The sequence below is a fragment of the Festucalex cinctus genome, chromosome 6, assembly GCF_051991245.1.
Source record: "Festucalex cinctus isolate MCC-2025b chromosome 6, RoL_Fcin_1.0, whole genome shotgun sequence".
Taxonomy (NCBI): Eukaryota; Metazoa; Chordata; class Actinopteri; order Syngnathiformes; family Syngnathidae; genus Festucalex; species Festucalex cinctus.
In genome coordinates, this window is record NC_135416.1 from 24,442,776 (window position 1) to 24,467,253 (window position 24,478).

The 24,478-nt window shown below is 41.1% G+C and overlaps 3 protein-coding genes across 9 annotated transcripts in view; 1 reads left to right on the top strand and 2 right to left on the bottom strand.

Annotated features, from left to right (window-relative positions):
• Positions 1–2,208, top strand: part of LOC144020294 (STE20-like serine/threonine-protein kinase) — a 28,572-nt gene extending 26,364 nt beyond the window's left edge. Inside the window, exon 18 of the mRNA XM_077523618.1 lies at positions 576–2,208. Coding sequence (XP_077379744.1) covers positions 576–722 — 147 coding nt within the window. The 3' untranslated portion in view covers positions 723–2,208. The remainder of the gene's footprint in view (positions 1–575) is intronic.
• LOC144020295 (uncharacterized) lies at positions 1,500–11,475 on the bottom strand. Of its 4 annotated transcripts, none has more exons than XM_077523620.1 (15): positions 11,147–11,475; positions 10,441–10,560; positions 10,222–10,344; positions 9,843–9,938; positions 9,633–9,758; positions 8,570–8,614; positions 8,364–8,483; positions 8,155–8,292; positions 7,867–8,028; positions 7,650–7,787; positions 7,369–7,518; positions 7,163–7,264; positions 6,358–6,438; positions 5,215–5,258; positions 1,500–2,751 (listed from the first exon to the last, which is right to left on the bottom strand). In XM_077523620.1, exons 1-15 carry the CDS (start codon positions 11,196–11,198, stop codon positions 2,710–2,712), a joined length of 1,539 nt encoding a protein of 512 aa, XP_077379746.1. In that variant the 5' UTR covers positions 11,199–11,475; the 3' UTR covers positions 1,500–2,709. The 4 variants fall into 4 exon arrangements, 2 of the variants coding, with proteins under 2 accessions (XP_077379746.1, XP_077379745.1); XR_013283845.1 differs by lacking the exon at positions 5,215–5,258 and adding an exon at positions 6,933–7,083 and having other exon boundaries at positions 2,586–2,751; positions 11,147–11,472; XR_013283846.1 differs by lacking the exon at positions 1,500–2,751 and adding an exon at positions 6,933–7,083 and having other exon boundaries at positions 5,240–5,258; positions 11,147–11,472.
• Positions 11,476–13,311: 1,836 nt separating this feature from the next.
• LOC144021004 (uncharacterized) overlaps positions 13,312–24,478 on the bottom strand; it is a 38,680-nt gene continuing 27,513 nt past the window's right edge. For all 4 annotated transcript variants that reach the window (XM_077524964.1, XM_077524968.1, XM_077524967.1 and 1 more), the window contains 13 exons: positions 22,842–22,937; positions 22,632–22,757; positions 22,024–22,068; positions 21,818–21,937; positions 21,592–21,729; positions 20,964–21,125; positions 20,545–20,682; positions 20,264–20,413; positions 20,009–20,158; positions 19,780–19,929; positions 19,584–19,664; positions 18,137–18,181; positions 13,312–17,772 (listed from right to left, as the gene is read on the bottom strand). In XM_077524964.1, coding sequence (XP_077381090.1) covers positions 17,723–17,772; positions 18,137–18,181; positions 19,584–19,664; positions 19,780–19,929; positions 20,009–20,158; positions 20,264–20,413; positions 20,545–20,682; positions 20,964–21,125; positions 21,592–21,729; positions 21,818–21,937; positions 22,024–22,068; positions 22,632–22,757; positions 22,842–22,937 — 1,451 coding nt within the window. In that variant the 3' untranslated portion in view covers positions 13,312–17,722. The remainder of the gene's footprint in view (positions 17,773–18,136; positions 18,182–19,583; positions 19,665–19,779; positions 19,930–20,008; positions 20,159–20,263; positions 20,414–20,544; positions 20,683–20,963; positions 21,126–21,591; positions 21,730–21,817; positions 21,938–22,023; positions 22,069–22,631; positions 22,758–22,841; positions 22,938–24,478) is intronic.

The window sequence follows — 24,478 nt, forward strand, 5'->3', positions numbered from 1 at the left end:
CTGTAAATAGTAAATCTTTGTTGTGGTGTATTCTGCATGCTAAGCTAGCGATATGTAACATATTAGTCGCCATGACTACTACTCGTACTTGCTTTTGGCGGTTGACAAATAGTTTTGGTGCATTACCACCACATTCTAGATGCTGGTCTCAGTTTTTGTAAAACCCCCCAAAAAAAGTGACTTCAACTCCTTTTTGACTTATTATTTAAGTTTTTGAATGACTTAATGATTTTTTTTTCCCTTCTCTTCTTTATGACTAGAGCGACATAAAAATAAAAAAATACAGTATTAATTATTAAAACGCGTTCAACCAAGACGAAACAAAGAACACACAAAATCTAAAGAGGAGCAATGAGGAGAAATTAAAAGTAATGTGAATGTAAACATGGTGTTGCTCATAAGTACTTGATTGGGAATAATTATAGATATAATCTCACTAGGCTCCAGCAGTGTTTATACAATGAGTGTAAACTGAGGAATGTAAATTTGATAGTGATATACATCATTATAATGTACAGTACTGGTCCACAAAATCTATTGACATGTACAAAAATGTTTTCTCTTATGCCCCACAGGCCCTGGAAGAAGAGTTTGCCAGGAAGTTGCAGGAACAGGAAATGTTTTTTAAGATGAGCGGAGAGTCCGAGTGCCTTAACCCGTCCACACAGAGTCGCATTTCCAAGTTCTACCCAATCCCCAGCGTCCAGTCCACCGGTTTCTAGACCAACCGTCCGCTGTCCACACGGCAGATGGACCGATGCGGTTGAGCCTGTGTGCCTTCCTCTCCTACTTGGACCACCAGCCAAGGATGCATCAAGTTTTCCCTCTTTAACACCTGTTTGCTATTGCATTTAATTTCCCCATCTACCATGTCAGAGTCACTAAAGCACAGTAATACATTGTCTGACCTTCTTATCATGAAATTTTTCCCATACAGCCCAGTGCCTGTAGAATTGGACGTTGTAGGCATTATGGCATGTTGTGCTGCTCCATTTTCTGGTTTAGACATTTGCACTAACCCATTAATAAAATTTGAAAATATTCAAACAAATACTCAAACATATCCTTGTCAAAATTGATCAAATATTTTGATGAAATCATAATCATGACTAGTCAATGATGCTACAGTAAATCCTATTACATACCAGTATCTGTTAGGTAGGGATGATTCTGAGGTTGATGATTCCAATTGAGCCCTTCACGTTTGTTTGTTTTTTCTCCCTGAATGCCTTTCAGTCTGAAGGTGTGAGCCTCTTGCAGTAAATGGCAGGTGCCGTTTTTTTTTTTCACTTACGGAAAAACAATGGACAAGGTAGAGGAAGATATTCTTCAGCTAGATAGAATCACACGTTAAGAAAAGATAAGTTTCACTGAGAATCTGATATGGAGTGTCTCATAAATGACAGCACCACTGTGTTTTAGTAATGAACCAGCATTTATTCACCGGTATGGCAGTCCGCATTTTGCCATTATTCAGATATGGGTAAAAATGATCATAATTCAGGGAGGCATCGTTTTATTATTGTTATGTGTACATATTCATCGACAAGAGCATTCATCTATGAGCTTAATCGTTGTGATTTCTTAATCATCCCCCACATAGAACATTTCGTCATCAGGTGTCAGGTGGTTGCTCGTAAATAGCCGTAATGCTTTTGAAAAGCTAATTTGAGCTTCAAATCATCTGCTCAGACTGTGGAAACAGATCCTGAAATGCATAAATTGTCTCTAGACTCAAAGAAACAAAAGCTGAGCTCTTTGCATGTTTGTGTTTGTTTTTTGGTAAATATGATATGACTGTGATATATAATGAAGTTAATGCAAAATGTGGGCCTGACTGGTTTAGGCTTTCTTGATTTAGCGACTCGTTTCTTGGTATCTTTCTATGAAGTGTTACTGAAGGTATTTAATAGTAAGGCGCAAAAACAAAGTGGAGTGCTGTGCACCTTTTTGCAAGATGACATGATAACTCAGTACTATCTCTATTAAGTAAAACCTGCCACATTAAAATTTTGCTGCTGCTGAGTATTCCAGAACTGTAATTTTGAAATCAAGTCTTGAGTAGGTAAAATGTTGTGAATGTCAATTTAATAATTCATATCAAAATAATGCTTTTTTTTTTTTTTCTTTTTTAATGTATAGCTTTCAGGTGGCCTGTATCGTGTAGATTTTCATTTTTCTGTAAATAAAGTTTTCTCTGCACTACTGCTCTACCTAGTCTTTTTTTTTTTTTTTTTAATAAGAAATATAGTTTGATCTACAGTCATATGTGAAAGTCAGCAGTCCCACGGCGTATATGTATATATACAGGGGGTGCAAAAGTGTGTAAACAGTACTATATAGGTGAAATTATTATTTTTTCAGTATGATGAGTTGAAGTGACATTGTTTGACAAGGCTTAGCTGTATATCATCGTTTGCACCCGCCTGTCTAAGCATTCCACAGATGAAACCTGAAAGTAAACCCTAACTTTGTAAAGTTGGTCCACCAACTGCACATAAGTACAAACTATAGACACATTCTGAATATAACAGTACTTGTGAAGTCCAAATCCACATTTTTAAAGTAACTAAAAGTTTGGGCTATTGCTTGAAAAGTTCATATTCATTATGATCCCTGACAGCAAAGCAGATACAGTTATAATGAAAAAAAATATTGTTGCAAAAAGAACAGTGTGCATCAGAACACGGGGCAGTCTCATCTTCATGCTCAGACACCCAACATGCCTTCTCGCTCTCCTTGAAAAGTCACCTGAAAAGCAACATTATGTTTAGTTGATATCACATTTTGCAGACAGATCTCAAAATGTGTTAATTGTGCTAAGAAATACATCAAACAACGTGAGAAACAGCACATGGATAATAAAAGTATGCTGGTGGAATGAGGATGTGCGGAAGTGGATCCAGAGAAAAGAGGTTAGCTAAGAAGAAGTGGGACACTGAGAGGACTGAAGAAAGTAGAAAGGAGTACAGGGAAATACAGCGTAAGGTGAAAGTAGAAGTGGCAAAGGCCAAACAAGGGGCTCACGATGACTTGTATGCTAGGTTGGACAGTAAGGAGGGAGAGACTGATCTATACAGGTTGACAAGGCAAAGAGACAGATATGGGAAGGACGTGTAGCAGGTTAGGGTAATAAAAGATAGGGATGGAAGAGTGTTGACAGATGCCAGCGGTGTGATGGGAAGATGGAAAGAGTACTTTGAAGAGTTGATGAATGGGGAAAATGAGAGAGAACGAAGAGTCAAAGGGGCGACTGTTGTGTACCAGGAAGTAGCAAAGATTCGTAAGGATGAAGTGAGAAGGGCATTGAAGATGATGAAGAGTGGAAAGGCACTCGGTCCTGATGATATACCTGTGGAGGTATGGAAGTGTCTAGGAGAGGTAGTAGTAGAATTTCTGACTGGGTTGTTCAACAGGATCTTAGATAGTGAGAAAATGCCTGAGGAATGGAGGAGAAGTTGCTGGTGCCCATTTTTAAGAACAAGGGAGACGTGCAAAATTGTGGCAACGACAGAGGAATAAAGCTGATGAGCCACACAATGAAGCTATGGGAAAGAACAGTGGAAGCTAGACTGTGGGCAGCGGTGAACATTTGTGAGCAGCAGTATGGTTTCATGCCAAAAAAAAAAAGGGTTCGACAGATGCAGTACAGTCTTCCCTCGCTATAACGCGGTTCACTTTTCGCGGTCTCGCTGTATCGCGGATTTTTTTTTTAAGTGCAATTTTGCATATTTTTTTACAGTAATATACTCATTTTATAAAAATTTATGAAGGTTTGAACATTGTCAATGTTTGAACAAGAGAGAAATGTGAGAACATGTAAATGCCTCAATGAGAAAAGTGTATAAATTGTGTGGTCGGGGATTTTAGAGCCTTAAAACATTTATAAGAGTTGTAAAACATAAAGCTAACTACTTCGCGGATTTCATTTATTGCGGGTATTTTTTGGAACCTAACCCCAGCAGAAAACGAGGGAACACTGTATTTGCTTTGAGGATGTTGATTGAGAAGTACAGAGAAGGTCAGAAGGAGCATTGTGTCTTTTTGTTGACCTGGAGAAAGCTTATGACAGGGTGCCCAGAGAGGAACTGTGGCTTTGTATGAGGAAGTCTGGAGTGGCGGAGAAGTACGTTCAAGTGGTGCAGGACATGTATGAGGACTGTAAGACAGTGGTGAGGTGTGCTGTAGGTGTGACAGAGGAGTTCAAGGTGGAGGTGGGACTACATCAGGGATCAGCTCTGAGCCCCTTCTTGTTCGCTATGGCAATGGACAGGATGACAGCTGAGGTTAGACAGGAATCCCCATGGACTATGATGTTTGCAGATGACATAGTGTTCTGTAGCGAGAGCAGGGAACAGGTGGAGGAGAAACTCGAGGCGTGGAGGTTTGCCCTGGAAAGGAGGGGAATGAAGGTTAGCCGTAGCAAGACGGAGTATCTGTGTGTGAATGAGAGGGACCCAAGTGGAAGAGTGAGGTTACAGGGAGAAGAGACCAAGAAGGTGGAGGAGTTTAAGTATTTAGGGTCTACAGTCCAGAGCAATGGAGAGTGTGGAATAGAAGTGAAGAAGCGTGTGCAGGCAGGCTGGAACGGGTGGAGAAAAGTGTCAGGTGTGATGTGTGATAGAAGAGTTTCAGCTAAAATCAAGGGAAAGGTTTATAAAACTGTGGTGAGACCAGCAATGTTGTTTGGTCTGGAGACAGTGCCACTGAGGAAAAGACGGGAGGCAGAGCTGGAGGTGGCAGAGATGAAGATTGTGAGGTTCTCTTTGGGAGTGACCAGGATGGATAGGATCAGGAATGAGTACATCAGAGTGACAGCACATGTTAGAGGCTTTGGAGACAAAGTCAGAGAGGCCAGACTGAGATGGTTTGGACATGTACAGAGGGGAGAGAGTGAGTATATTGGCAGAAGGATGCTGAGTTTCCAAATGCCAGGCAGAAGATCGAGAGGAAGACCAAAGAGGAGGTTTATGGATGTAGTTAAAGAGGACATGAAGGTAGTTGGTGTGAGAGGATGCAGAGGACAGGATTAGATGGAGGCAACTGATTCGCTGTGGCGACCCCTGAAGGGAAAAGCTGGAAGAAGAAGAAGACGCTTAATTTTGGTGTATGAGGTTCACTAAAGTGAAATAAAAGTGAGCCATATTATAGCACAGAGAATTGGAAAATGGAGGCATTTCACAAACCGCCAACCATCAAGCTGACCACACTCACCTTTTTCTCCATTGGGTCCTTGTAGCCCTGGAGCACCACGGTCACTTGCAGCCATACAAACACATTTAGGAGTTATTTAGCCACCACTCACAACTCTCTGTAGCGGCTCATGACTATAAATGATATCAATTGTCGAGATTTTTTTTTATTTTATGTACGCCACTGTATAGTATTGCACCAAAGAATACTTGATTTTATTAATATGGATGAAAAAAATAAAAAGAAATATCATATTACAACAAACAATTGTTATGGTTTGGGTTTTTGTTGCTTTTTTTGGCGTTTTGAGTTTGTCATGTTTCTGTTTTTGCTTTCTGGTTTGTCTTCCCTGGTCTGGTTATTGTTAACCTTGTCCACCTGCGTGTGTTTTCCCTTACCATTGTATCGACCAATCAGCTTCCCCTGCCACTTGTGTCTTGCCCAGCTGTGTCTAATCATTGTCAATTAGTCTGTGTGTATTTAGTCACCTGTTTTCCATTCAGTTCTTGTTGGTTCATTGTTGCTGTCATTGTCTTCTTGCTGTCATGCTGCCTGTTTTTGTCCTGATTCTTGCCCTGTTTCCCGTGCCTCCGAGTCCTGCCTTTTGTGTTTACCATTAGTAATTTTATTCCCCGCTTTGTTTCTTTGTATCTTATGTTGCACTCTGTTTTGGTTAAATTGAAACTTATTTAAAAGCACCCCTGCCATGTGTTTGCCTCCTTGCACTTGGGTCCATCTCCACCACACCGAAACTGACAACAATAACTTTAACATTCTCAAGGACCTCATTTGGTCATATTGAATACTGTAAACCAATTTGAATTTTTTTTTTTTTTTTTTTTTTTTTTTTTTTAGTATAAATAGATCATAGATTTGCTCTTAGAACAATATTGCTTTTATTGTCCATACAGGGCATCTAAAATAAATAAATACATAAATAAGAACAATACATGTATGGATGGGTCTGATGCCACGGAACATTTTGAGGGGTCAAAAGCAAAAAAAAATAAAAATATTTAGAAATTATTTAGTTATCACACTTCCAAGAGGGTGTCAACTCTTGGCTCAAATTGAACCAGAGGGTTAATATTACTATAATACCTGAATTTATGATTGTAACTAATACCAAAGTACTCCATCAATATTTTGGAGCCAAATGAATACCTCTGTCTCCTTTTGGGCCTGGGTATCCCATTTCCCCTTTTTGTCCTGGTCGCCCTGGTGCTCCGACAGTGGCACGACGTACTGGAGGAAAAATGATCCATTATCAGCTATCTCAAGTGGTGCATTTAAAATCCATCCATTTTCTTGACCGCTTATTCCTCACAAGGTTCGCGGTTCGCGGGGGTGCTGGAGCCTATCTCAGCCGGCTCTGGGCAGTAGGCCGGGGACACCCTGGACTGGTTGCCAGCCAATCGCAGGGCACACAGAGACGAACAACCATCCACACTCACACGCACACCTAGGGACAATTCGGCGTGCCCAATCAACCTGCCATGCATGCCTTTGGAATGTGGGAGGAGACCAGAGTACCCGGAGAAGACCCACGCGGGTACGGGGAGAACATGCAAACGCCACCCAGGAAGGCCGGAGCTTGGACTCGAACCCGAGTCCACAGAACTGGGAGGCGAACATGCTAACCACTCTCCACCGTGCGGCTGCATTTCAAATCATCAATCTTTTTTTTTTTTTTTTTTTTTTTGCAATAAGATTTGCTGTGTTGAAAAGCAGATGTTTACCTCTCGTGAATTCTACAAAATCAGTGACATTTTCTTGGGAGTCAAACACTCGGCTATATCCAGGAACTCCTGGAGGCCCAGGTTGTCCCCGGTGGCCCTTGAACACTGTGGTCATAGTTGTTCCATCTCCTGTCCCCAATCAGACCATGTGCTAGAAAAGCAGTTCATCGCCATGTAAGATGCCAATCAACATTTGCACATGGTTTCCCATTGGTAGACTACTTGCTTACATTGGAGGTAGCCGGGAGCACTTGGAGGACCAAGTGGGCCTTGAGGTCCTTGGAAGTTATGATTGCTGTAATCCCTGATGATGTCATGTAACACGCCGTTAGCTGCAAATGAGAGAAAGATGGTAACAAAGTGTTCATAGTGAAGATTAAATTCAATCTAATAAAACCTGCTTAGTCTGGAAGCTGTGATCAAATTCTTGACTTACATCGTGTGTTTTCCACCAGATCTGTTGCGTTTCCTTGAGAACCGTACCAACGGGTGGACCCTGGCGCTCCTGGAGGTCCTGGTGGTCCTCTGGGTCCTTGCCCAGCACGGCCATATTGATCTCTCCCAGAGTCGTACAACAGACCTTGCGCTGAGGATTACAGAAGACAGTCCCATGCTTCACAATCAAGATGATGATGATCCAAACGTTTTCAAATGTAGTGACAATTCCCGCAGTCTTGTAAGTTTGCATCTAAATTTGCGGGGAACTTGTTTACTCACATCTGAGGTACTCCACCACATCCACAACATTATCTTGTGAAGTATACCATTGGCTGTATCCAGGAGGACCAGGAGGTCCTGGAGGCCCTTGGACAGCACCACCAGAATCCCTCACAACATCCCGGAGCAGGCCATGAGCTGCACGCGGACAAAGACGATGAGAATAAAAGACATGAAAAGAATTCCATCGCATCATACGTGATGTGGTTCTACCTACATCTGATGTAATCTGTTACTCTGGCAGCCATGTTGGAATAGTCTCCAGTATCCACGTTCCAGTTCATTCCACCAGATACACCCGAATCTCCCTTCTCTCCTGAGGGTCCAGGAGGCCCAGGTGGACCAGGGATGCCAAACATACCTCCTCTTGTCCTGTCACCTGTTGAAAAAATTCCCAAATGTTATAGCATCATTCACAGGGGCCATAATCCAAGATGGTGACGCGTCTCAACAAGTACTTCACAGATCAGCAAACATATTTGGTACCAGAATGCCGTGTACTCACTGCTGACATATTCCCGTCGGTCTGATCTGATCGTCTCGCCGTCGGCACCGCCAATGTAGGTAAGCTCAGTGGTCGAATCAGGTGGACCCATGGGTCCAGGGGGACCTGGTGGACCAGGAAGACCCCTACCAGCAAAACCTTTGGAAGCACCTCATGTTAAGTATTTGATAGAATTATTTATCAACGAGTAAAGCGATTTTTCTACTCACTTTGCAAGTATTGACGAACTTCTGAGCTCAAATAGTTTCCACCTCCTGGTGGTCCAGGTAGTCCAGGGGGACCTGGCACACCGGGTGGCCCCTGGGGCCCAACAGCAGTATGATACTCAGCTAATTGGCCATTAAAAAAATACATCTCTGTTAGGATAAGAAGACTACTTGATTGATAAATGCTGTGAATAAATGTTATTGATTACTTGAGAAGCTATTTCCATGTCCAGATGCACCCACCATGCCCCTTTCTAATGTCAGAAAGAAATCACAGTTAGACATCACAGCCAGGGCTGGACTGGCACAAATAAATAAATAAATAAATAAATCAGCTCTGGCATTTTGATTTAAACCCTCCAAACTGGCCCGGCCTGACTTCTGACCACTCCGCCTCAAACATAGATCTGCAACTGATATTGACTGATTGTTGTGTGCTGGGAGGTTGGATTCCAAAGGCGCAGACACAAATAAGGTTTTAACTATTTATTTTCATAACTTGACAAAACTAAAAACAAAGAGCGTCGAGAATCACGCCACGCCAAGCCCCTCTTGAGCAATAGCTTGCAACACACACAATTCTCAGACCCTTATATAGACAGTCAATCAAACTCATTGGTTGTGGCTAGACATGTGAGTACCAGTAAATGGAAATCTCTGATTGGCTGTTAGCCCAGTAATTCCACATAGTCCCTGACATCAACAAACATTATATAGCATAAAAGATTCCTGACACATAGTCCAGACATTATATATATAGCCTAAAACTAGTTGAAACTGGATGCTGTTACATCAATACCAAAACAGACACGTAACGGCTTGTGAACTCTGGCGCACGGTCATGAACTCTACTCAAACAACCCAGGCGTGACCCCAGACATGAGACAAGACCCAAACATTACTCCTGCATGACCCCGAGTCATGACACTGATGTTGGTTCAATTTTGGTATCTATATTCAAAATGGATTAATGGATCAGTCTCTTGGGGTAAAATGGAGGAAAATTATTCAAATGCACTGCATTGTGCCCAAACGACCCACCAGGCATGTGCCCTGTATGCCACATGGCCTGTCCAGCCCTGTTTGATACCAGCTTCAAGAGGAAAAAAAGGGGCGGAGGGGACGCCAAAACACATTCCTAATATTGTCTTTGCTTGTCATTTAATTAACATTTTTAACGTTATAAAGCTTTTTGTAATATTTTAGAATTATTTTTTTTTAGTTGTCTTATTTGTTGTAATGTAATTACAACTGCAGAGATTTTTATGATACCTTTCATCAGACTGAGAACACGTTCAGCCACCTCCTGGATTCCAAATCTATAGCTTCCATGACCTGGAGCTCCAGGGGGCCCTGGTGGACCAGGAGGACCAGCAACATATCTTCTCACATCATCTCCTGTAATCATATAATCAAACATGCTATTTAACAGTATTAGTGACACATTTTTGACTATTGAACTATTTGTCTCGTAAGACTTACGCTGCAGAAGGGCGATGAGATCATCGACAGATATGGAGCCACTTTGAACAGCCAGCCCAAGAGAGCCAGAAGTCCCACCCAATCCTCTGCCTTGACCTGGATCATTAGACATGCTTTAGTTGGAACAGTTTTACCACTGGATAACGCATTCAGGTCAGTATTGAATTTTATCAATTGCGTTTCATAGGATCTTGAATCAGAACTGACTGCACTCGTGCAACCATGTGTTGTTGAAGTCCTCTACGTCATGTCTTTTGGGTAGCATTGCTCAGTACAGTACTTGGCAATGAAGCAGGAGTTCAGAACTTTTGGAGTGATATTCTATCTCATCAAAAATAATATTTAAAGAAATAACAAGAAAACAGTGGTCCATCCTTACTCTGCATATAGGCGATGACTCTGTTTGCGACATCATCCACCATCTTGGCACCGGAGGCCGCTGAGACCCCTGGAGGCCCTGGAGGTCCTGGGGGCCCCACCAGGTACTGCTTAAAGTTTCCATCTGTATGTCAAAATAGTTTCATTGGTTTATGCATTAACATTAACATTAACATTAACATAGTAATAAAGTGACATTGTCAATAAATAAACATCTCACTCTGAATGTACTCTGCAATGTACTGGCCCATTTCACTTCTTGAACCTGATGCACTCCAATCTCTTCCAGGTGGACCAGGTGTTCCAGGAGGTCCGGGCAGTCCTCGTCTTGATGTACTTCCTTGTGCAAATACAAAAAGAAACAACTTTTTGAAAGTGCAGAAAAGTGCTCCTTGTATATTGTTGCTGTCCCGCAGCTCAAGTGCAGACGTTTTCAGATGGTTTCGTATAGTGCAGCTCTAGTTACGTACTACTTGACTTTATTGGAAGTTTGGTATTGTCAGACATTTTATGCCATCATCATACTCTTTAAAAGTTTTTTCCGCTTGGCAGGAGCGCCGAATTTATATTCCAAACTTCACAAGACAAATGTGTCATTCTCATATCAATTGAAAGTTTATGGCAAGCCGTTGAAGCATTTATTCACTATCACACTTATGTGCTGAATTGCCCATTATTTGTTCTACTAGTGCATTGAAGTGGATAAAGACTGTAGTAGTACCGAGACAATGCAGTGCAAAATATTAACAATGTTGCCAGATTAGTGAAAACTTAGTATTGAATCCAAATCTAAACGATCTACTTTTATTTTCTCCATGAAAGTCAACATATGTTAATATACATTCTTACATGCGTTTTTTTTTTAGGGCATAGTCCTGTAATGGAACCATACTTTACATGACAGACAAATATTAGAATAATCTTACCGAGGGAGACTCCGGAGAATCTTGAATCACCTCCTGTGAGAAATGCACACATGTTTTAGCTTTGTTGATTTATTAGTTCTGCTTTGAAAAATTAAGACAAATAGCACTTGTTTTCTGTTATGTGCTGAGAAGGTTTGGATCCCAAGCGCAGACATAAATAAGATTTGATCTATTTATTTACATACGCCTCAGACAGCTTATACAGGGAATCTAGCGATCTCATCATAGATCGTGGCAAGACATTGTATGACATGAAATTCTCCGATTGGCTGTCGACCCATACATCACACAGTACCAAAGATTCCTGACACTAATATAGTTCATACATCATATAACACAAAACAAGTAGAAAAAAATGATGATTGTTACATGAGACAGCAACATCACTCAAACCTCACTCCAGTTGAAACTTGATGATGGTTGTAAAAAAAAAATCATCACATGAGACAAAAACATCACTCCTTCATGACACAAGTCATGACAGTTCTCGAGCTTTTAACATGGAGTACCACCTCAAAAATACCTGACCCACCAAGTATCACCAACAGTTCCTAAATTGTGTTTGAGAAAGGAATAGTAAAATGTAATTGTTTGTATCATATTTAAAAAGTAAATGGAATTGAATTGTACTCAACAAATGTCCTGTGCCATCTTAAAAAAAATGTTTATGCCACTATGACATCAGGCAGTGTGATTTACAAAACACTCATGGTATTTGTACCACAGTTTGTGAATCAATGCTATATAGTACAGCGGTGCCTTGAGATACACAGTGAATTCATTCCATGGCCACACTTGTAACTCTAATCACTTGGATCTAGGGCTGGGTATTGCCAACAACCTCTCTCTCTCTCTCTCTCTCTCTCTCTCTCTCTCTCTCTCTCTCTCTCTCTCTCTCTCTCTCTCTCTCTCTCTCTCTCTCTATATATATATATATATATATATATATATATATATATAACTAAAAAAACAGCTAAACTATAGTACATTGTTTCACCGTGTTTAATATCCATCCATCCATCCATCCATTTTCTTAACTGCTTTTCCTCACAAGGGTCGCAGGGGGCTGGCAACCAGTCCAGGGTGTACCCCGCCTACCGCCGGATGCCAGCTGGGATAGGCTCCAGCACCCCCCACGACCCTTGTGAGGATAAGCAGTTAAGAAAATGGATGGATGGATGGATGGATAATGGACAATGTACTATAGTTTAGCTGTTTGTTTGTTTGTGTGTGTGTGTGGGGGGGGGGGGGGGGGGGGGGGGGTGTGGGTGTGTGGGTGTGTGTTTTTTAAGTTATTTTTAAACAGGACAGTTTGGATTTTTTTTTTTGGGGGGGGGTGGCCCACACCCCTGTATCCCACAATAATAGATCCGTCCCAGCCCTGAATCAATCTCCACATTCAGAAGTTACCAAGAGTAAGCGGTAATAAAATGACAAATTTTAAAGCAGTTTTTACTTGAAGATCTTAGTTTATCATTAATGTGATATGTTCACAAATTAGACCTTGACACAGACAGTGGAACATGGAAGAAAACATTTTTGCTCCTGGAACTGAAATATCTGACTTAATTCATGAAATTACAAAGAGAAATATTTCTGTTTTAGATTTAAATAGTTTCTTTGTATATCTAGAAAAGCAGGCTGTGTCAAAAGTAATTTTTTGATATGCTGAGGGCCGCTAGAAGATGGATGGCGGGCCGCAAATGGCCCCCGGGCCGTAGTTTGGACACCACTGCATTATGGTATGTTGTGTTGCTCCATTTTTTTTCTGGTTTATACATTTGCACAAACCCATTAATACAATTTGAAAACCATTCAAAAACATATTGTCAAAATTGATCAAATGTTTTGATGAAATCATAATCATGACTAGTCAATGATGCTACAGTAAATCCTATTATATGATAGGTAGGGATGATTCTGAGGTTGATGATTCCAATTGAGCCCTTCACGTTTTTTGTTTTTTTTTCTCCCTGAATGCCTTTCGGTCTCAAGGTGTGAGCCTCTTGCATTAAATGGCAGGTGCCGTTTTTTCACTGACGCAAACACAATGGACAAGGTAGAGGAAGATGTTATTATTCAGCTAGATAGAACCACACATTAAAAAAAAAAAAACATTTTCACTGAGAATTTGATATGCAGTGTCCCATAAATGACAGCACCACTGTGTTTTAGTAATGAACCAGCATTTATTCACCGGTAAGGCAATCAGCATTATTCGGATATGGGTAAAATGATCATAATTTACGAGGCATCGTTTTATTATTGCTATGTGTACATATTCATCGACAAGAACATTTATCTACGAGCTTAATCGTTTGTGATTTCCTAATCATCCACCCAGGGCCGGCCGAGGCTACAGGCGAGCTCGGCGGTCGCCTCGGGCGCCATCTTGTGGAGGGGGCGCCAAATTGCAGAAAGGAAAAAAAATAAAATTTAAAAAACCCAAACACAATACCCCCCGCCCCCTCGTGTTTTCTAACATAAAATATGTTATATAGCAAATATATTTTATTAAGTTCCTTTTTTTTTTAATTACTTCTATTTCAAATAAATGACTGTGAGTTCACGACCTGCTGTCCTGGCGCCCTGAACCTGACCCGCTGCTGCCGCTTACAATGAATGAAAGGTAGGGGGAGGGGTCGACCGGGTCGTATATCATCTCAGAGTGTAGTGGCAGCACTTTAGAAAGATAGATAGATGGTTGGCACACTTGTGTTGTTTATACATTGACATCGACAACAATGAAAAGGTCCAAGCCTTCAAGTGCTGCATTAAGAAAGCGGCGAAAGGAGGAGGAGGAAAAACGGGCCCAGGGTAGGAGGTATGTATGTCAGTCAATCATCATTGTTTAGAAAATAAACACGAAAATAGCGTTAGCTTCTTAGCTTGCTTGTAACTTGTTTACTGCACCATTACATCCATGCTAGTAGCTACTTTGCACACAAGAGTGGGGCAACGCTTGCTGAGTTTAAACTAAAACAGCCAGTAAGTCCAGATACCTGCAAATGGATTTGCATAAGTCATTATTTCACATAACCACATTAATTTATTGAAAATAAGAATTATGTGCTGGTTTAATGTAAAAATCTATATAGTGAATGCATTTTTTTTTTAACTAGATGCACTGAGAAAATATTTGCAGCCACAACAAGCACCTGCAGAAGCTGTGGTAAACAATCCTTCAGTGTCATCTTCACCAAAGGCTACTGAATGTAAGTGCATGAATGGTGCATTTAATACAAACAGCCATAATTTCTTACATTGTATTCTATCATAATGCAAATGGATTTGTTTTCCCTGCTTTAACACCAAAATAATTTGAAGTGATGTATTTTGTTTAATGTACAGCTGAAGCAACAGCCAGTCAAGCACCAATCAGCAGTACTTTGAGTGACACAAAGCTCGATCTTCTAGATCCAGGTGACTATTTCAGTTATATCAGCTATTGCTGCATCATGTACAGTGCTCAGCATATATGAGTATACCCCCTTTGAAAAATGTAAAGATTTTGTTCAATATCTCCCCGCGACCCTTGTGAGGAATAAGCGGTCAAGAAAATGGATGGATGGATGGATGTTCAATATCTCAATAAACATAAGAACAATTTCCAAAATATTGACAAAATGTTTTCTGTAGAATACACACTTGACTCACAACATGAAAGTAAGGTTGTAATAGGATGCATAGATTACAAAATCTTCAATTTAATCAAATTAACTAATGCAAAAAAAATAAAATAAAAATGCAACCCACAACAAAAACGACTACATCTAGTATTTTCTATGATCTCCATGACTGTTATGGGTAGCAACATGTCTGCTAGGCCTGGAATTAACAAGCTTTTTTCTCGGGGTCTACTTATTTGTGCAATATGTACTCTAATAAATTTTAAAAAACACACAAAACACTCTTAGCAGAGATGCAGTCATTTCCTACCTGGCCAAAATCCAATATGTCAACCATGGAACTTTTAACTTTTCTAGAGGAGAAAAAACTTCTAAAAATCTATCCCAACATGTGGGTAGCACTCAGAGTGGCCGCTACCATATCAGTGACTGTAGCATCAGCTGAGAGATGCTTTTCCAAGCTTAAACTAATAAAAAACTATTTAAGGTCTACCATGTCACAAGAACGGCTAACTGGACTGGCACTTATCAGCATCAATCAAGAAGTATCCAGGCAACTATCCTTTGACGCACCAATTGATGCCTTTGCTGCAAGGAGGTCCCGGCGTGCACTATTTTAAGTATTTGCCGTTATGTTCCTAATAGGGGTGTGAATTGCCTAGCACCTGACGATTCGATTCGTATCACGATTCACAGGTCACGATTCGATTCGATACCGATTAATCCCGATACGAATTTATAAGTCGATTGTTGCGATTTTTTTCATTCAAATTTAGAAAATACTAATCAGTAAGCTTGTAGAGTGTAAGATTTATATGAAAATGTATTATTTATCTGAAATTTCAGTCTTATAGAGGTTGTAATCTGTTTCATGTTTGAACAGCATTAAAATAAAATATTAAGGCTTAATGTTCCGTTCATATAACATTCCTCCATGCTCAAGGTGTGAATCCTAAAAAAAAAAAAAAAAAAAAGAAAAAAAGATTCTGCCGATTATTGAATCGATTCGAGAATCACGCGATGTAGTATCGCGATATATCGCCGAATCGATTTTTTTTTTTTTAACACCCCTAAGTTCCTAAGTTATTTAGTGAAGTTTTTTTGCACACTGTTCACATTATCTGTGAATCACCTTATTGCCAAAGTTTTACGATATATCGACGTTTGTATATTGATACATTAACTATTTTTTGTACACAATTATTAATGTACATAGTGAATAGTAATAAAAAGTTGCATTGCATTGTACTTGTTATTTTTCTTTTTTTTATTTGTTTGTGGAATTTGGTATTTATTGTGTGGTGTGCTATTAAATATAATATATCTATAATTTTTTTTTTGTGTGTTTTTTTTTATGGGATTGGGGGGGGGGGGGTTACCATGTACATTTTCGCCTAGGGTACCAAATCATGTAGGGCCGGCCCTGCATCCCCCACATAAAACATTTCATCTTCAGGTGTCAGGTGGTTGCTCGTGAATAGCCGTAATGCTTTTGAAAAGCTAATTTGAGCTTCAAATCACCTGCTCAGACTGTGCAAACAGATCCTGAAATGCATAAATTGTCTCTGGACTCAAAGAAACAAAAGCTGAGCTCTTTGCATGTTTGTTTGTTTGTTCTTTGGTAAATATGATATGACAGTGATATATAATGAAGTTAATGCAAAATGTGGGCCTGACTGGTTTAGGCTTTCTTGATTTAGCGACTCGTTTCTTGGTATCTTTCTATGAAGTGTTACTGAAGGTATTTAATAGTAAGGCGCAAAAAGCAAAGTGGAGTGCTGTGCACCTTTTTGCACGATGACATGATAACTCAGTACTATCTCTATTAAGTAAAACCTGCTACATCCTTACATTTTGCTGCTGCTGAGTATTCCAGAACTGTAATTTTGAAATCAAGTCTTGAGTAGGTAAAATGATTTTGTTGTGAATGTCAATTTAATAATTCTTATCAGAATAATGCTTTTTTTTTTTTTTTTAATGTATAGCTTTCAGGTGGCCTGTTGTCTAGATTTTCATTTTTCTGTAAATAAAGTTTTCTCTGTAGTACTGCTCTACTTAGTCTTGCTTTTTTTTTTTTTTTTTTTAAATAAGAAATGTAGTAATAGTTTTGATCTACAGTAATATGTGAAAGTCAGAAGTCCCATGGCATATATGTATATATACAGGGGGTGCAAAAGTGGGTAAATAGTATGTAGGTGAAATGAATTTTTTTTCAGTATGATGAATTGAAGTGGGGTGGCACGGTGGGAGACTGGTTAGCACGTCCACCTCCCAGTATTGAGGACTCGGGTTCGAGTCCAGGCTCCGGTCTTCCTGGGTAGAGTTTGCATGTTCTCCCCGTGCCTGCCTGGGTTTTCTCCGGGAATTCCAGTCTCCTCCCACATTCCAAAGACATGCATGACAGGTTAATTGGGCGCTCCGAATTGTCCCTAGGTGTTGCTTGTGCGTGTGGGTGGTTGTTCATCTCCGTGTGCCCTGCAAATGGCTGGCAACCAGCCCAGGGTGTACCCCGCCTACTGCCCAGAGCCAGCTGAGATAGGCTCCAGCAGCCCCCGCGACCCTTGTCAAGAAAATGGATGGATGGATGCATTGAAGTGACATTGTTTGACAAGGGTTAGCTGTATACCTTCTTTTGCACCCGCCTGTTAAGCATTCCACAGATGAAACCTGTAAGTAAACCCTAACTTTGTTGAGTTGGTCCGCTAAATTAGTTTCAAGCTACATTCAACTGCACATAAGTACAAACTATATACACATTCTTAATATAACACTAGTTGCTACGTCCAAATCCACACTTGTAAAGTAACTAAAAGTTTGGGCTATTGCTTAAAAAGTTCATATTCATTATGATCCCTGACAGCAAAGCAGATACAGTTATAATGCAAAAAAATATTGTTGCAAAAAGAACAGTGTGCATCAGAACACCGGGGCACTCGCATCTTCATGCTCAGACACCAGCATGCCTTCTCGCTCTCCTTGAAAACGTGGAGAAGTCACCTGAAAAGCAACATTATGTTTAGTTGATATCAAATTTTGCAGACAGATCTCAAAATGTGTTAATTGTGCTAATAAATACGTCAAACAATGTGAGAAACAGCACATGGATAATAAAAGTACTGTATGTTGTTATACTGTGTTGTATAAACACAGTTTACTCAACTATTTTCAGAAAGTCAGAAAGATGTGACTAAACTAAATCAATGGCTACTGTAAACTGAAATAGTGGTACAGTATGTAACACTTATTTTTTGGTGTATCAGGCTCACAAAGTCAAATAAAAGTCAGACATATGATAGCACCGAGAATTGAAAACTGGAGGCATTTCACAAACTGCCAACCATCAGGCAGGCTGACCACTCACCATTTTCTCCCTTGGGTCCTTGTAGCCCTGGAGCACCGCGGTCACCTGCAGCCAGACAAACACATTTAGGATTTATGGTGGCAAAAAATAGCAAGAAGAATGCCCCATAACTTACTCACAACTCTGCAGTGGATCATGACTATAAATGATATCAACTCTAGATTTTTTTTATTTATTTTTTTGTATAATATTGCACCAAAGATTACTTGACTTTATTAACATGAATGGGAAAGAAAATGAAGTATCATCTTACAACAAAGAATAACTTTATTAACATTGATGTTTACAAAAACATTTAAAGTGCATACATTTGCCTAAATTAAAATAAAATTGAAATACTTATTTAAATTATAAACATTTTTTGACGGACTCAGTGAGCGATTTAAAGTGATAGTTTGGATTTTTTGACATGAATCTGTATTTCATCCTCACCTCTAGTCTATGCGATCATCACTGACTTACCCCTGACAGCGTTCTGTGACACGAGTTCTGGTCCGGTTTTGCTCGAGAGGAATATAGTCCAGCAAGTTGGCTGTCGTCAAGTAAATAAAGCGTTTTCCTTCGAAAAACAATTTGTGTTCAAAAGAGTGATACATTTCCATACAAAACTCCCTTTGGAAAAAAAGTCAGACTCCATTACCACCGGGCACTATTTTTCTGTTTGTTCGTATCACTGCGCGTCGCCCTCTAGACAGCTGATAGACGCGCACTAATCTACAAGTTGTCTTTTCGAAGGCGGAAGCCGCGCGGATCAGCTGTCTGCAGCGCGTCGATCAGCTGTCTACAGGGCGACACGCAGTGATACGAATGAACAGTAAAATAGTGCCCGGTAATGGCGTCTGACTTTTTTCAGAAAGGAGTTTCGTGATGCAAATGTGTCACACTTTTGAACACAAATTGTTTTTAGAAGAAAAACGCTTCATTTCCGTGACCCAAGCCAACTTGCCGGACGACTGTCCTCTCGACCAACACCGGACCAGAACTCGTGTCACAGAACGTTGTCAGGGGTAAGTCAGTGCTGATCTCACACCACTGGAGGTGAGGATGTCATAGAGATTAATGTCAAAAATTCCAAGCTATCGCTTTAATACTGGTCTGATCTCTCTCTCCACCTTTCTTTTCATTCCTGTTAGTATTTTTCCATGGTGTTCACTGCACTTATTGGGTGCATTTGGAAATTCACTCCGACACCCAAACAACGTACAACTCTGAGAGTGGGAGTGTTCTTCCGAGGAGCAGAGAGAGGCAAACACAACCGTGTTGTTGTTGTTGCTGCTGTTGTGACTAGCGAGACTACATTAGCTACAGAGGCTCTTTAAGTAACGCTGCTAAACAACAACCAACTTTAGAAAACGTCAACAACTGTTTAATATTACTATGGTATCTGAATTCATGATTGTAGCTAATACCAAAGTACTGTATCATTATTTTGGAGTCAAATGAGTACCTCTGTCTCCTTTTGGGCCTGGGTATCCCATTTCCCCTTTTTGTCCTGGTCGCCCTGGTGCTCCGACAATGGCGCCATGTACTGTAGGAAAAAAGTTCCATTGTCAGCTGTATCAAGTTGTGCATTTAAAATCATCCAAAATTATTTTTTTGTTGCAATAAGATGTGCAGTGTTGTGTTGAAAAGCAGACGTTTACCTCTGATGAATTCAACCAAATCAGTGACATTTTCTTGGGAGCCAAACACTCGGCTATATCCGGGAGCTCCTGGAGGCCCAGGTTGTCCCGGTGGCCCTTGAACACTGCGGTCATAGTTGTTCCATCTCCTGTCCCCAATCAGACCATGTGCTAGAAAAGCAGTTCATCCCCATGTAAGATGCCAATCAACGTTTGCACATGGTTTCCCATTGATAGACTACTTGCTTACATTGGAGGTACTCCACAAGATGGGTGTAATTTGCACTGGAACCGAACCCTTGACTGTAGCCGGGAGCACCTGGAGGACCAGGTGGGCCTTGAGGTCCTTGGAACATATGATTGCTGTAATCCCTGATGATGTCATGTAACACGCCGTTAGCTGCAAATGAGAGAGAGATGGTAACAAAGTGTTCATAGTGAAGATTAAATTCAATCTAACAAAACCTGCTTAGTCTGGAAGGCTGTGATCAAATTCTTGACTTACATCGTATGTATTCCACCAGATCTGTTGCGTTTCCTTGAGAACCGTACCAACGGGTGGACCCTGGCGCTCCTGGAGGTCCTGGTGGTCCTCTGGGTCCTTGGCCAGCACGGCCATATTGATCTCTCCCAGAGTCGTACAACAGACCTTGCGCTGAGGATTACAGAAGACAGTCCCATGCTTCACAATCAAGATGATGATGATCCAAACGTTTTCAAATGTAGTGACAATTCCCGCAGTCTTGTAAGTTTGCATCTAAATTTGCGGGGAACTTTTTTACTCACATCTGAGGTACTCCACCACATCCACAACATTATCTTGCGAAGTATACCATTGGCTGTATCCAGGAGGACCAGGAGGTCCTGGAGGCCCTTGAACAGCACCACCATAATCCCTCACAGCATCCCGGAGCAGGCCATGAGCTGCACGCGGACAAAGACGATGAGAATAAAAGACATGAAGAGAATTCTATGGGGTATATGCCACGGAAAAGGCGGGACTGTTTTTTGCACATCAGTTTGTTTTCGGTTGGGTTTGCGATGTGTGGGCTGCGTCAAAAATAATTGTGCTTCTGACATTGTGCCCCTCGGTTGCGCGTTCGCAACCCGGACCGGAAATAAACTGTTGTGCAAAATCACGTCCCGCCTCTTCTGTGGCATATACCCCATTGTATCATACGTGATGTGGTTCTTCTGTCACCTACATCTGATGTAATCTGTTACTCTGGCAGCCATGTTGGAATAGTCTCCAGTATCCACGTTCCAGTTCATTCCACCAGATACACCCGAATCTCCCTTCTCTCCTGGGGGTCCAGGAGGCCCAGGTGGACCAGGGATGCCAAACATACCTCCCCTTGTCCTGTCACCTGTTCAGACAGTTCCCAAATGTTATAGCATTATTCACAGGGGCCATAATCCAAGAATGGTGACGTCTCCACAAGTACTTCACAGATTAACAAACATATTTGTCATGATCCATATTTGTTTAGTGTCGGATTTAGTTTTGCTTCAATTTATGTCTTGTTTTCTTGTGGTTCATGTCTTTCGTTATGGTTTTGTGTCCACCTGTTTGTAGCCCCTGTGTCTACCAATCCCTCAGCCACTTGCTAATTGTCTTGTTGCTTTGCTTGTATTTAGTTACTGGTTTGTGTTCAGTTCTTGTTGGATCATTTCGTTTGCTGTCACCACTTATACTGGTAATCCTGTCTGTTTGTCTAGTCTATGAAACATTGTGTGAGCAAACCTGTCTTCCCGGACGTCTTTCTGCATTTGGGTCCACAACCTCTACCACGATCCTGACAATATTTGGTACCAGAAATGCCGTGTACTCACTGCTGACATATTCCCGTCGGTCTGACGTGATCGTCTCGCCGTTGGCGCCGCCAATGTAGGTAAGTTCAGTGGTCGAACCAGGTGGACCCATGGGTCCAGGGGGACCTGGTGGACCAGGAAGACCCCTACCAGCAATACCTTTGGAAAGCACATCAATGTTTGATGATCACATGTTAAGTATTTGATAAAATTATTTCTCAACGAGTGAAGTGATTTTTCTACTCACTTTGCAAGTATTGACGAACTTCTGAGGTCAAGTAGTTTCCACCTCCTGGTGCTCCAGGTGGTCCAGGAGGACCTGGCACACCGGGTGGCCCCTGGGGCCCAACAGCAGTATGATACTCAGCTGATTGGCCATTAAAAAAATACATCTCTGTTAGGATAAGAAGACTACTTAATGGATAAATGCTGTGAATAAATGTTTTTGCTTACTTGAGAAGCTATTTCCATGTCCAGATGCACCCACCATGCCCCTTTCTAATGTCAGAAAGAAATCACAGTTAGACATCACAGCGTAACTTTTAAATGTTATAGTTGATACCAGGACTGGACTGGCACAAAAAAAATAAATAAATAAAAAATAATCAGCTCTGGCATTTTGATTTCAGCCCTCTAGCCTGGCCCGGCCTGACTTCTGATTAGTCCGCCTAAACCATAGACCTGCAATATTCCATAGATAGATCTGCTATTCACTGATGTTGGATCAATTTGATATCTATATTCAACATGGATTAATGTACCAGTTTGTTGGGGTAAAATGGAGGAAAATTATTCAAATGCACTGCATTGTACCCAAACGACCCACCAGGCATGTGCCCTGTTTGCCACATGGCCTGTCCAGCCCTGTTTGATACCAGCTTCAAGAGGAAAAAAAAGGGGCGGAGGGGACGCCAAAACACATTCCTAATATTGTCTTTGCTTGTAATTTAATTAACATTTTTAACGTTATAAAGCTTTTTGTAATGTTTTAGAATTATTTTATTTTTTTAGTTGTCTTATTTGTTGTAGTGTAATGACAACTGCAGAGAATTTTATGATACCTTTCATCAGACTGAGAACACGTTCAGCCACCTCCTGGATTCCAAATCTATAGCTTCCATGACCTGGAGCTCCAGGGGGCCCTGGCGGACCAGGAGGACCAGCAACATATCTTCTCACATCATCTCCTGTAATCATATAATCAAACATGTTATTTAACAGTATTAGTGACACATTTTTGACTATTGAACTATTTGTCTCGTAAGACTTACGCTGCAGAAGGGCGATGAGATCATCGACAGATATGGAGCCACTTTGAACAGCCAGCCCAAGAGAGCCAGAAGTCCCACCCAATCCTCTGCCTTGACCTGGATCATTAGACATGCTTTAGTTGGAACAGTTTTACCACTGGATAACACATTCAGGTCAGTATTGAATTTTATCAATTGAGTTTCATAGGATCTTGAATCAGAAATGACTGCACTAGTGCAACCAGCATGAGTTGTTGATCATTATATATCATGGTTTGGGTTGGGTTTTGGTTAGTTTTTTATCTTACTTTTTTTCACAGTTCAGGTTTAGTTTGTGTTTTGTCTTTATCCTCATGTTTCTTTGAGTTTCAGCCATGATCTGTTTTGTTTTGTTGTCCTTGTGTGCCTCTCTAGTCTTGTCAAGCATTGTCATAGCCACCTGCGTTTGCCTACCCTTGCTAATGTGTCAACCAATCAGCATCCTCTGCCACTTGTGTCTTTCCCAGCTGTGTCTAATTGTGTCAATTAGTGTGTGTATTTAGTTTCTTGTCTCCCCGGTGTCCGCGCCGATTCATTGTTTTTCCTCCTGACATGCTGCCGGATTTTTGCCCCATAGTGCCTCCCTAGTTTGCCTTTGCCTAGTTTGAGTTTTTTTTGTTTCTGACCAGTACCTTATTTACCTCCTTGTTTTTGTTCTATTAAATCCCATTTTGCCTTCACCTCTGCCTCCTTGCCCAGCTTCCCTGCATTTGGGTCCACCACCACACCTCAATCCTGACAATTTAATAGAACACCATTATTTCACTTGAGCAAGAAGCAGACCTCCGCTACGGCATCTCTTTTGGGTAGCATTGCTCAGTACAGTACTTAGCAATGAAGCAGGACTTCAGACTTTCCTTTCATTTTAGCTGAAACTCTTCTATCACACATCACACCTGACACTTTTCTCGACCCGTTCCAGCCTGCCTGCACACGCTTCTTCCATTGCTCTGAACCGTTGACCCTAAATATTTAAACTCCTCAACCTTCTTGGTCTCTTCTCATCGTTCTTTTTTTTTTTTTGGCATGAAACCATACTGCTGCTGACAAATGTTCACCGCTGCCCTCAGTCTAGCTTCCACTACTCTTTCCCATAGCTTCATTGTGTGGCTCATCAGCTTTATTCCTCTGTAGTTGCCACAATTCTGCATGTCTCCCTTGTTCTTAAAAATGGGCACCAGCAACTTCTCCTCCATTCCTCAGGCATTTTCTCACTATCTAAGATCCTGTTGAACAACCCAGTCAGAAATTCTACTGCTACCTCTCCTAGACACTTCCATACCTCCACAGGTACATCAGGATAGAGTGCCTTTCCACTCTTCATCATCTTCAATGCCCTTCTCACTTCATCCTTACTAATCTTTGCTACTTCCTGGTCCACAACAGTCGCCCCTTCGACTCTTCATTCTCTCATTTTCCTCATTCATCAACTCTTCAAAGTACTCTTTCCATCTTCCCATCACACCGCTGGCATCTGTCAACACTCTTCCATCCCTATCTTTTATTACCCTAACCTGCTACACGTCCTTCCCATATCTGTCTCTTTGCCTTGTCAACCTGTATAGATCAGTCTCTCCCTCCTTACTGTCCAACCTAGCATACAAGTCATCGTGAGCCCC